At 40.1% G+C, this 13,919-nt stretch overlaps 1 protein-coding gene across 1 annotated transcript in view; it reads left to right on the top strand.

The window, feature by feature from the left end:
- Positions 1 to 13,919, top strand: part of LOC145413616 (uncharacterized) — a 569,601-nt gene that overhangs the window by 221,877 nt on the left and 333,805 nt on the right. Inside the window, exon 13 of the mRNA XM_080283270.1 lies at positions 11,904 to 11,992. Within this exon, the coding sequence (XP_080139396.1) occupies positions 11,904 to 11,992 (89 nt within the window). The remainder of the gene's footprint in view (positions 1 to 11,903; positions 11,993 to 13,919) is intronic.

Raw genomic sequence — 13,919 nt, 5'->3', positions numbered from 1 at the left:
CCCATTTCCACGGTATGTACATTTATGTTGTTCTTCACTGCTATCATCACTCCTCCCATTATTTCTTTTCTGTCTCTTCTCCACAGTTCGTATTTACCATCTCTCATATGAATATCAATATCTTCCCTTAATTTAGTCTCTACAAAGCACATAACTTCAGGTTCATGTACCCTCAAAAAATCATAGATTTCTAGTCTTGCCGATATTAAACCATCAAGATTAGTATATATCACCTTCAAATTATTTTTTATGTTTTTTATACCCGTTTCTCTCCTTCTCTTCGTCGGTACCACTTCCTCAATTTCTGATCTTTCATAGCCATCCCCCTTGGTTTCCTTCCCTTCTGTTTCCTCACATACCACTTCCTTACTTTCATATCCATCACTCTCCAAAAAAAAGTATTACATTCTTCCTCTGTCGTCTTATCATTTTTTTCCTTTACTTGTTCCTTCAATGATTTTAAAACTTCTCTTTCTTCTTCATTCAAGTCTTTTCTTATTATAATATTTTCCATCCCTACCTCTTTGCTTATTTTCCAGGTCACTTTAAGTATATCGTTTACTATACTTTCTGATGACAACTTGACTCTCATTGGTCTTGTTTCCCCTTTCTTATAAGGCCCTATCCTCCTTACTTCCTCAATTTCTTTTACCCACTTGTCTCCTTCGGGACCAATCTTTCTTGCCTAATATTCTTCTCACCAGGTTCGTGTCTCTCTCAAGTTTCACGGATCTAACCTTTTCTTCCTCCTCCCTGTTTCCAGATATTACCACACATCTGTTCCTTTCTGTAGTTTCTCTCGCTATTTTCTCTTTTTTCTTGAGTGTTTTCACTACATTTTCTTCCATTTTTTTCTTGTTCATTTCACTTTCTTCCTGGATGATTTCTCTTAAGCTGATCACTTCTTTCTGTTCTTCTGTGTGCCCACTTTGCCTTATGCTCATCTAATACACTACAGTACTCACCTTCTCCGTTATGTTAGTACTCTCTTCTAGTTTTCTCCTCAATTCGATATTTTCACGCTTCAAATTCCTAATCTCCTCATTCGCCGTCTCATTGGACTGGATCAGACTCTGTAGAGTAATCTCAGTATTTTCAGACACGTCCTTTAACACTAGATTCTCCACTTTCTTTTCAAGTTCACTAATCCTCATAATCAGTGTTTTAACCAGATCCATGACATTAGTATTTCTGTCCAGTCCTGAAAATTCGAGTCCCTCAAGGTTTACATTATCGGCCATGTTTGAGATTGGCTACAGTGCCAAAAACAGCTGTTACTGAAAATACAACAAACATTCATGTATACTCTTGCCAATAAATCTTTATATTTTTGGTAGTCTGTATTAACTTACAGTATTTTAAACAGAAGAAAGTAAGGCAGTGTGAAAGGGGAAGTAATAGGGGTGTGAAAGATAGGAATAATAGATTGTTGGTGGAGAAGAGAGAGAAATTGAGGAGATGGAAGGAGCACTTTGAGGATTTGTTGAATGTAGAGAGTGAAAGCAGTGTGAGTATAAGTGGTTGGGGAGTGGCTGGGAGAAGAAGAGATGAGAGGAGGGAGGAAGAGATCAGTAGGGCGGAAGTAGTGGAAGCGATGAAGAAGATTAAGCTGGGAAAGGCCCCAGGAATTGATGGAGTGTGTGGTGAAATGCTGAGGTATGGGGGTGAGATTGTTGTGGAGTGGATATGGAAGTTGTGTAGATTGGCTTGGGAAGAGGGAAGGGTTCCAGAGGACTGGAAATCAGGTATAATTTTTCCTCTGTACAAAGGAAAAGGGGAGAGAGAAGTATGTGGTAACCATAGGGGTATTTGCCTTCTTAGTGTGACTGGTAAAATATATGGTAGAATACTCATTGATAGGGTTAGGCATATGACAGAGGAGCTAGTTGGAGAAGAACAAGGGGGATTTAGGAAGGAAAAAGGGTGTGTAGATCAGATATTTGTTCTAAGATGTTTAGTGGAGAAGTATCTAGAGAAGGGAAGGAAAGTGTATGCTGCCTTCATGGACTTGGAGAAAGCTTATGACAGAATAGATAGGCAAGGTATGTGGAAGGTATTAAGAATATATGGAGTGGAGGGGAAATTGTTAGGTGCTGTAAATAGTATGTACGAAGGAGCTAGGGCTACGGTGCGAGTGGATGGTGAGCTGAGTGAGTTCTTTGATCTCATTGTAGGACTGAAACAGGGGTGTGTGATGTCTCCATGGCTGTTTAATATATATATGGATGGGGTTGTAAAGGAGGTGCAAGGTAGGGCAGTGGATGTGGGGCTGGCCCTAATGAATGAGGGTGAGATTTGGAAGTTTCCTGTGTTGCTGTTTGCTGATGATACAGTATTGTTGAGTGAAGATGAATGGGAGTTGCAAGGTTTGGTGAATGAATTTGGGACAGTGTGTAGGAGGAGGAAGCTGAAAGTTAATGTAAACAAAAGTAAAGTTATGGTGTTTGAGAGGAATGAAGTCACAGAGTGTGCAGTGAGGTTGGATGGTGAGGATATGGAGAATGTGAGTGCATTCAAGTACTTGGGTAGTGTGATGAGTAAGGATGGAACTTTGGGGGATGAAGTACGTGAAAGGTACAGCAGGGAAGGAAGGTTGTTGGTACACTGAAAGCAGTGATGAGAAATAGGGAGGTGAGTATGGAAGTTAAGAAGTCACTGCATGATGGTATTGTGATCCCTACCCTGATGTATGGAAGCGAGGCGTGGACCTTGCAAGAGGGGAACAAGTCAAGAGTGAGAGCAGTGGAAATGAGTTACTTGAGAGGAGCATGTGGAGTGACGTGGAGGGACATGTTGATGAATGAAGAAGTGAAGGAACGTTGTGGGGTAGATGTGGATGTGGTTGAGAAGATTAGGAGAAATACACTGAGGTGGTTTGGACATGTGGAGAGAATGGAGAATGAAGGACTGACTAAGAGGGTGTATGTAGGTGAGGTGGAGGGAGGGAGAGGGAGGGGTAGACCGAGGATGAGGTGGAGGGATGGAGTTGAGAGGTATATGAGGGAGGGGGGGGTGAGTTGGGGGGAGGGTAGTCAAATGGTGGGTGACAGAGTGACTTGGAGGCGTTTTGTCTGCGGCCACCCTTTGCGGGATTAGGGCGTCGGGCTATACTGTAGATAGATAGATAGATAGATTTTAAACATAAAACAAGACCATAGGAGACAGGACAAACATAATTCCTGAAAACTACTTAAGGTTTGCAGCAGTGGTTGGAAGCAGTCAAGATACGTCCTTTTGCTGTGTGTGTGTGTGTGTGTGTATTTACCTATTTGTATTTACCCATTTGTAGTATACAGGAATTGAGCAATGCTCGTGTTGTCCTGTCTTCATATCCACATTTATCAAGTCTACCTTTACACACATGAATGTTTTTCTCATGCACCACCTCTTTGTCTAAGTCATTCCAATATTTAAGTATTTATACCTAATTGTGATATACACGGAATGTACTATGCTCTTGGGTTTCCATCGCTGTTTCTCAATAAGTCAAATTTGGCTTTAAACTCGTTTAAGTTTTTAGACTGGACAATCTCTTTGTCCAGGCTATTCTATAAGTCTATACTTCTGTAAGGAAAGCTATATTTCTTGATATGCTTCAAGCAGCTTGACTTTTTCAATTTCATTCCGTGTCCTCTTGTTACTCTCTTATCCCATAAAAACAGATCTTCTTTGTCAATTTTATCTACTCCCACCATGGTCCTGAACACTGCAATCATGTCTCCCCTCTTTCTCCTTTCCTCTAAGGAAGGCAAATCCAGTTTTTCCAGCCTCTCTCTGTATGACAGGTCTGTCAGACTGGGGACCATCTTGGTTGCTGTTCTTTGTATTCTCTCAATCTTGTTTATATCTTTCTTTTTGTGTGGGGACCACACTACCGCTGCATATTCTAACCTGGGGCGGATCATGGCCACTATCAATTTTTTCATCATCTCCTCATCCATATAATGAAATGCTACTCTTATGTTAGTCAAGAGTTTATAAGTCTCTCCAACTATCTTGTTAATGTGCTTTTCTGGTGACAAACTATCTTTCAACCAGCACTCCGAAATCTTTCTCTTCTCTCCTTTTTGTGATTAATTCATTACCCAACAAATAATTCAGTGATGGCCTCCTGGTAGTTTTACCCATTTCCAATATTTTACATTTCTTTAGATTAAATTTCATTTCCCACTTCGGGCTCCAATTGTGTATCCTATCCAAATCCTCCTGCAGTATTTTACAATCCTCCTCAACCTCTACCTTCCTCAGGATCTTTACATCATCAGCAAACAGACTTGCATAACTGTTCACTCCATCTACCATATCATTTACGTAAATCAGGAACATTACTGGCGCCAACACCGAGCCTTGAGGGACTCCACTTGTTACTTCCCTCCATCCAGACATCCTATCCTTTATTACTGTCCTCATTTGTCTGTCTCTCAAAAAGTCTCTCATCCATTCCAGAAGTTTCCCCTTCAGTCCTCCTATATATTCTAGTTTCCACATTAGTCTTTTATGAGGTACCTTGTCAAAGGCCTTCTCTAAGTCTAAGTACACACAATCCACCCAACCATCTCTCTCCTGTACCACGTCAATCGCTCTTGAGTAAAAGCTCAACAAGTTAGAAACACATGACCTTCCACTTCTGAATCCAAACTGACATTCAGCCAAAATATTCATCTCTTCCAGATATTTTATCCATCTGTCTTTCAGGATTCTCTCACACAATTTTGCGACCATGCTGGTTAGAGACACTGGTCTATAATTCAGGAGTTCTTCCCTGTTTCCTCCCTTGTAAATTGGTACCACATTTGCCCTCTTCCATTCTTGTGGCACTTTCCTCTCTTCCAGTGAGCATACGATTAAACTGTGAATTTTATCCGTCAGTTGTTCTCTGCATTCCTTCAGTACCCAATTAGAAATTCCATCAGGTCCTGGGGCTTTCCTTACATCTTGAGTTTCCAGTAATTTATGCACTTCCTGTACCTCCACTTTTATATCTTTTATCACCGGAACATTTCTAATCACTCCCTCCCCTTCCACAAGCTCCTTTTCTTTTGTGAAAACTGACTGGAAACATTTGTTCATTATTTCTGCTTGCATTGCCGCATCCTTAACCCCTACACCGCGGGCATGTTTACCGATGTTTTGCGTGTGCCGCGGGGTTATTCGGGCTCCGACAGACTCTCAAAAAATATTTGCCAAAAATCAGTTATTAGTCCTAGAATATTAAAATTATATATGCTTATGGCACATACCTTCAGTTTTCTCCTGGAATGTTTGTTGAGCCTTCGTCAGTTACCGTAGGACTTGTGGAGACCTCTGAATTTGGGTAATGAAGTCTCCACTTTACACTTCCCGACAACCCGTAATATGAGTACCACAGCCAGATATTAACACTATAAACACTACTCTATGATTTTCAAGTAGTTTGGGATCCATACTCCAAAAAAAAAAAACACCGTGAAAGCAATGAAAATTATGAGCGCGTCTGACTGCCGCACTTGCGCTAGTTCGCTCTTGGTACTCTGTCATTTATTATTCATAAAACCCCTCACACTTTATATTTCTATTACTATATAACACTTATATATATCTACAGTCTTTATCCATAAGTTTCCTTCAGTAGTATTAGTTTATTGTCACTGTAGGGATTCAATTTCTTTCAGTAATATACGTATCATTCACTTTCTCGTCCTGTATACTAGCATTGAGAGTGAATGTCACTTTCATCTTCACTCTCATATCTCATAGTATTCAGACATGCTAGAGTGAAACTTTCACTTTCATTACTCCTAGGGTATATACTCGTATTCTTATAATACTACTCATTTACACTTCTATTTACGTTCTCTATTTTATTTACGTTATTTACATTTCTATTTTATTTACACTGTGTTATGCACTGTCACTTGAAGTAACCTATAAAACTATTTTCCATTGTTCACGTATATTTACATTCATTACTTTCACTTGCTGTTTACACATTATTTACAATTCCACTTGCACTGTTTTACTTAGTAGAAAGATCGTAGTCACTCTTTTATCAATTGTCAGCCCTTTACCTCTTTCCACACGAGGTTTAGTAGGGGGTAAAGGTCACAGGGCCCTTTGCATGGGGGTGAAAAAGGCCCTGAAGTCAGCAAGAGGAACAGGCGTATCTCCTCTTCGGAAGATGAGAGAGAACTGATAAGGGAGGGCCGGCCCGGGTAGAGGCCTACTTAGGGGATATTCAGTACTACCAACGTAGCTCTTGAAACAGCTGTGTATTTCACTGAAATGATTGACAGGAAATCTAGACAATGCATTATAAATTAGGTAGTTCCAGGTGAATGTAAATATCACTTAGGCTTCTCCCTTCCCTCCTTATATGTATATTTATTACGAAAATAGATTATACGGCATATTTCAAGGGGAAAAAAACAGCGAAAATTAGTGAACGAGTGCACGTCAGGTGTTGTCAGGTGATAATTAGCCAATTCCAGGTGTATGGCACTCTCACTTACCTTATTTCTTTCTTGTATATATTATTTGGTATAAGAATAGGGCATAGGGCTTATTTCAATGGATGAAATCAGTGAAAAATTCCAGGGAAGATTTACTTAGCGTAGCACGGCCGGGCAGGCGAGAGGATAGGGTAATGGAGGGGGGGTAGGGAGGGGAGTCAAGAACAGGGAGAAATGGCTAAATTGTCAACAATGGATGGGAGTACAGATGAGATTAGGAGGGCTGACTAGTGTTGGACATTGGCAGTACTGATAGATGATACAAGCCCCCACTTGGAAACCCGGGTGAATTCAAAATAACACAGAATCACAAAAGCGACGCCCCGCGGTATGATCCCTTGCTCCCAAGCGTCACAAAAGTGACGCCCCGCGGTTAAGGGGTTAAAGACCTCTCCTTCTACTTTCAGTCTGGTGATTCCTTCCTTTTGTTTCAGTTTGCCATTAACAAATCTATAAAACAGTTTGGGTTCATCCTTGCATTTGTCTATTATGCCTTTTTCAAAATTCCTTTCTTCTTCTCTCCGTATTCTTGTGTATTCATTTCTTGTTCTTTTATATTCTTCCTTTGTTCTGTCGTTACCTCTCTTTCTCCAATTGTTCCACGCCTTATCTCTCTCTTTTTTTGCTATCATACACCTTCTATTAAACCACTCGTTTTTCCTGTTTTCTTTCCCTCTTACTCTTGGTACAAATTTTTCCACTCCCAAATTATAGAGGTCTAGAAAGATATCGTACTTCTTCTGTATCTCTTTTGTTTCTCTGAATTTTCTCCAATCCGCATTTTCAAAAAAGTTTCTCAATCCTGTAAAATTTGCTTTCCCAAAGTTGTATCTTCCCTGTCTATGAAGCTCGTCTCTTGGCTCGATGTTCCCTATTAACATCTGGAACTCAATGACCACATGATCACTTTTTCCTAAAGGACAGAGATATTTCAATGATTCTATTACATCGGGTTCTTTGGTGAACAGTATATCTAACCTTGCTGGTGTGTCCTCACCTCGAAACCATGTCTCTTCTTTGACCCACTGCGTCATCACATTATTCATTATTATATTTAATAACCTAGTGCCCCATGAATCCTCGCCGCCTCCCGAGTACCATTCCTCCCAGTTCACCTCTTTACAGTTAAAGTCACCCACTAAAATTATATTATCGCTTTTCTCAACTATTTTTTGCAAATAGATAGCCATATCTGACAACATCTCATGGTATTCGTCATCCTTCCATGCTCTCGTCTTTGGGGGAACATACACTACCGCCATATCTCTCTTAACATTCTCTCCAGTTTCTAATTTCATATATATCACTTCAGCCCTGCCTTCTCCCATTTCCACAGTATCTACATTTATGTTGTTCTTCACTGCTATCATCACTCCTCCTCCCTTTTTTTCTTTCCTGTCTTTTCTCCAGAGTTTGTATTTACCATCTCCCAAATGAACATCAATATCTTCTCTTAATTTGGTCTCTACAAGGCACATGATATCAGGTTCATGTTCTCTCAAGGAATCGTTAATTTCAATCCTTGTCGATATGAAACCATCAACATTAGTATATATCACCTTCAAATTATTTTTGACGTTTTTAATACCCTCCTGTCTCCTACTCTCTATCCGTAAAACTTCCTCAACTTCTGATCTTTCACAGCCATCCCCCTTAGTTTCCTTCACTTCTATTTCCTTAAATACCATTTCCTTACTTTCATATCCAATACTCTCCAAAAAAAAGTATTACATTCTTCCTCTGTCCTCTTATCATTTTTTCCCTTTGCATCTTCCTTTAATGATTTTAAAACTTCTCTTTCTTCTTCATTCAGATCTTTTCTTATTATAATATTTTCCATTCCCGCCTCTTTGCTTAATATCCAAGTCACTTTAAGCATCTCATTTATTACACTTTCTGATGTAAACTTTACTCTCACTGGTCTTGTTTCCCCTTTCTTATAAGGCCCTATACTCCTTACTTCCTCAGTTTCTTTTACCCACTTGTGTGTGTGTGTGTGTGTGTGTGTGTGTGTGTGTGTGTGTGTATTTACCTATTTGTAGTATACAGGAATTGAGCAATGCTCGTGTTGTCCTGTCTCCATATCCACATTTATCAAGTCTACCTTTACACACATGAATGTTTTTCTCATGCACCACCTCTTTGTCTAAGTCGTTCCAAATATTTAAGTATTTACCTAATATACCTAATTGTGATATACACAGGAATGTACTATGCTCGTGGGTTTCCGTCGCTGTTTCTCAATAAGTCGAATTTAACTTTAAACTCGTTTAAGTTTTTAGACTGGATGATCTCTTTGTCCAGGCTATTCCATAAGTCTATACTTCTGTAAGGAAAGCTATATTTCTTGATATCCTTCAAGCAGCTTGACTTTTTCAATTTCATTCCATGTCCTCTTGTTGCTCTCTTATCCCATACAAACAGATCCTCTTTGTCAATTTTATCTACTCCCACCATGGTCCTGAACACCGCAATCATGTCTCCCCTCTTTCTCCTTTCCTCTAACGAAGGCAAATCCAGTTTTTCCAGCCTCTCTCTGTATGACAGGTCTGTCAGACTGGGGACCATCTTGGTTGCTGTTCTTTGTATTCTCTCAATCTTGTTTATATCTTTCTTTTTGTGTGGGGACCACACTACCGCTGCATATTCTAACCTGGGGCGGATCATGGCCACTATCAATTTTTTCATCATTTCCTCATCCATATAATGAAATGCTACTCTTATGTTAGTCAAGAGCTTATAAGTCTCTCCAACTATCTTGTTAATGTGCTTTTCTGGTGACAAACTATCTTGGACCAGCACTCCCAAATCTTTCTCTTCTCTCCTTTTTGTGATTAATTCATTACCCCAAAAATAATTCAGTGATGGTCTCCTGGTACTTTTACCCATTTCCAATATTTTACATTTCTTTACATTAAATTTCATTTCCCACGTCCGGCTCCAATTGTGTATCCTATCCAAATCCTCCTGCAGTATTTTACAATCCTCCTCAGCCTCTATCTTCCTCAAGATCTTTACATCATCAGCAAACAGACTTGCATAACTGTTCACTCCATCTACCATATCATTTACGTAAATCAGGAACATTACTGGCGCCAACACTGAGCCTTGAGGGACTCCACTTGTTACTTCCCTCCATCCAGACATCTTTTCCTTTATTACTGTCCTCATTTGTCTGTCTCTCAAAAAGTCTCTCATCCATTCCAGAAGTTTCCCCTTTAGTCCTCCTATATATTCTAGTTTCCACATTAGTCTCTTATGAGGTACCTTGTCAAAGGCCTTCTCTAAGTCTAAGTACACACAATCCACCCAACCATCTCTCTCCTGTACCACATCAATCGCTCTTGAGTAAAAGCTCAACAAGTTTGAAACACATGACCTTCCACTTCTGAATCCAAACTGACATTCAGCCAAAATATTCATCTCTTCCAGATATTTTATCCATCTGTCTTTCAGGATTCTCTCACACAATTTTGCGACCATGCTGGTTAGAGACACTGGTCTATAATTCAGGGGTTCTTCCCTGTTTCCTCCCTTGTAAATTGGTACCACATTTGCCCTCTTCCATTCTTTTGGCACTTTGTGTGTGTGTGTGTGTGTGTGTGTGTGTGTGTGTGTGTGTGTGTGTGTGCAAGAGAGAGAGAGGGGGGGGGAATAGAAACTGAGGATGCAAAGTAGTTGTTAAAGGATTAATCTGGATAGATGAAGTATCTCTGGAGATGCATAGAAGTATAAGTGATGCCCATAAGTAAATTAAAAATATGTATAGATTTTATTGCTGACAAGGCTGAGCCAAAATTTTCAAGGCTCAAAAGACATGTTAATGATTGTGTAATTCATTTGTCCAGATAAGCTGTTTGATAGTTCATATACTTATTTGCTTTCACATCCTTTGTGTCTGGATTGTAAATTATCCAGTCTTGTAGATGGGAATACGGGTTTAGATCGGGGATGCTGATCTTTCACTGCAGATGGGCCATACCATATACTCAGCAAGATTTGGTTGGCTGTGCAACAGTATTGATGAGACAAAGTGAAATACACTAAAAGAAAATTGTTCAGTTGGATTTATTTTTATTTGTGGTAGGTGGTGGCAACCATCATCCACTCACTTGATGTAGTGCTGCTTACTTCTTTATTCACCTTTATCATTCTTTTCCTGTGTCTGCCCTCCTTTCTTCCTGTTTCTCCCATCTTTCCTGTCACTTTTTATTACTTTTCTTTCCATGTCATGTAGTTTTACTTCAAGTGACAAGCCTATTGGTTTCCTGTAAGCCAGGAAACCATTTACAGTGCTGGGTGGTAGCCATATGACCAACCCATACATGTTCCCCACATGTCAGCAAATGGGGTGGCAGAGGGCTAGTGTCCCTTCCCATAAAACAACCAACTCTGAGTCAAATGGCACCCATTTTGGGCTTAAGGTGTCTGGCAGTAGATAGATTGATAGATTTTTATTCTGAAAATATACAACACTCATACTAAGACAACACGAAATCTGAAATTTATCCATAACCAGTGTATTTCAAGTTCTTTTACATGGACAGTTGTTTATTCATCCAGACAAGACATATATTTTTGTGTATAAATATTAGTAAGGTGACATAATAATAACCTAATTTCCAGAGGGGACTGGACAGAAAGTCCTGGTGCACCCAATTTGGTTGGTGGTTATCTGGGTGGGCATCCTTGGTTTAGATCAAGTAAAACTTGTTTTCCATTTTATTTGCCTATCAGTATATAGCTGGATACACTGCCTGATCAAAATTCAGTGAAACTTGATTTCTGTCTGTTTGCTCATCTTTATATTGGTAGATAGATTAATCTTGGAAATAGTGGCCATATACAAATTACTCATACCTCCTGACCTCTGCCATCAGGCAGGCTGTCCTCCCCATCTCACAACACCTTCATTCACATATCGTACCTCACCTCACCATCCCTCCAAGTCATCCCTCGTCAGATTTATGCACAACCATATTCTGATCAGTCTTTTCACTTTTTGAACTCCCACTCCACCTTCCTATATATGCTTGCATATATTTTAAGAATTGTGAATATGCAAACCTTAGGTCCACAGATGTTTGAAGCTGTTCTATGTATTGTATTGGTTTCAGTCATGGCAGAGAAGTGTGATTGTTTTTTAACCTTTGGTGATATGTACTTTGGTAGCTTTGGGCCCGCCAATATTCCAAAAAAAAAGGTACTATGGTGTGGGCTTTTATTATTATTTTTTTTACCCCAGTTTACATTGCTAATAGTCAGTCCTGTGATTATAGTATTTGAATGATAATAGTCAGTCCTGTGATTATAGTATTTGAATGAGTCCATTTCATTTGTTACTGGTATATAAGTTAGGCAGACCATCTTTTGGAAATGAAGACTGTTTTTGCAATCACATCTTTTAACTTACAGGACCTGAAGCCAACATATTGGAACCAAGTCCAAAGCAGTGCCACAGAATCTTGCTTCAGAACCCTATTATTTCACTGACTGATCTAGAGGTTAGTTGATTCTCTCATGTTGCATATGAAACAGTATAGGGTCAGCTATTTTCTGTTGCTTTTGTAGAGAAAATGGGAAATGTATCTGATGATGTTTTTGCTGTAGACTAGTGTTAATTTTACCAACATAATGTAGTTGATCCTTGTCGTTGTGCTGCCCACTTCTTTTGAGTTGACTCATTGCAGAATAAGAAACCATATGGCTTCCTGTAATCCAGGAGACCAGTTACAACACTGAATGGTAACCATACAAACAGATAACAGAGTGATCTGAAATCTACTGTGGTGTTTCTGTTAACTGGTGGAGATGCAAATGTGGCTTCTACCCAGGATCTAAACCTCCACACATACCTGCACTTGCCTCACCTCAGTAAGGCACTGTCCACCACGAGGGAACATTGGTTCACTACATGGGATAGCTGTGCAGGTATGCTTGCCTGTTGTTGATGGGCCTTTATGGCCAGACAGACCAGGGTTACTATACTACTACAGTACAGTATTACTACGTTGGCCCTCAGCTTTTGCAGATTCAACATAACAGTGAATGGATGAGAAGCAGGTGCATGGAAGAAGCTGAGAGAAGGGAGAGAGAGAGTTACAGTATATGTAGAGAGGAAGAGAAATGTGAAAAGATTAGTAAGGGAGTGTAAGAAGAGTGGATGAGAAATTTGGAAGGAATTTTAGTGTAAAGTGTAGGGAATGTAAGAAAATGTTGTGAAAGGAGGTATAGAGAGTTAGACAGGGTGATAAAGAAGTTAGCAGGGGAGTGAAAGATAAAACTGGTTGATTGATACTTGGGAAGGGAGAAAAAGTGAGCAGATGGAGAGAACACTGTAAGGAATTTTTAAACATAGAAGGCATGGTGGTTCAGTGGTAGAATGCCAGACTTGAGACCAAAAAGTTGTGAGTTTGCACCGTGCCCGGGTAAACTGCCCTACTGAGAGAGGTAATGCTCTCCTGTCACCTAGCTGGTTGTAGCAACCATGGCTTAGTGGGTTAGAGCACTCTGACTGAAGGGTTGGAGATTCGAGTCCACCCAAGGGTCATTGGTAGACATCATGAAGGGCATCGGGTCATAAAGTGCTACACACTCCATAAGGCAAAGTCCTCTACCAAAGGACAACGCCTTAGCCCTTATCGAAAAAAGGGGACACGACAGGAAGAGAGAGAGAGAGAATGAAAGTAATGCAAGTATAAGTGGCAGGGGAATGGCTGGGAGAAAGAGGAAGGTAAGAAGGGAGGAAGAGACCAGTAGAATGAAAGGAAAGAGAGGAGAGAGAGAATGAAAGTAATGTGAGTATAAGTGGCAGGGGAATGTCTGAGAGAAGGAGGGAGGTGAGAAGGGAGGAAGAGATCAGTAGGATAGAAGGAGAGAGAGAGAATGAAAGTAATGCAAGTATAAGTGGCAGGGGCATGGCTAGAAGAAAGAGAGGTGAGAAGGGAGGAAGAGATCAGTAGGATGGAAGGAGAGAGAGAGAGAATGAAAGTAATGCGAGTATAAGTGGCAGGGGAATGGCTGGGAGAAAGAGGGAGGTGAGAAGGGAGGAAGAGATTAGTAGGATGGAAGTAGTGGAATCAACGAAGAAAATCCACATGGGGGAAGTCTCAGGAATTGATACAGTTTGTAGTGAAATGCTGAAGGATGGGGGAGAGATATTAATAGAATGGATATGGAAGATGTGCAGATTGGCATGGAAGGAAGGTAGACTCCCAGAGATTTGGAAGTCAGGTATAATTATTCCCCTGTACAGAGGAAAATGGAAAAAGAAGTGTGTGGTAACCATACTTAAAGACAGAGTTAAAGAAATAACAGAGGAAATACTTTGAGATGAAGAGGGGGGTTTTAGAAAGGACAGAGGTTGCGTAGATCAGATATTCATTCGTAGGTCTTTAGTGGAAATGTTTCTAAAGAAGGGAAAGAAGTTGT

This window comes from Coenobita brevimanus, chromosome 97, assembly GCF_032717465.1.
Source record: "Coenobita brevimanus isolate Jiangsu-jjx chromosome 97, ASM3271746v2, whole genome shotgun sequence".
NCBI classification, from domain to species: Eukaryota; Metazoa; Arthropoda; class Malacostraca; order Decapoda; family Coenobitidae; genus Coenobita; species Coenobita brevimanus.
Note: the sequence above shows the minus strand (reverse complement) of the source record. Positions and strands in the feature narration are given on the sequence as shown.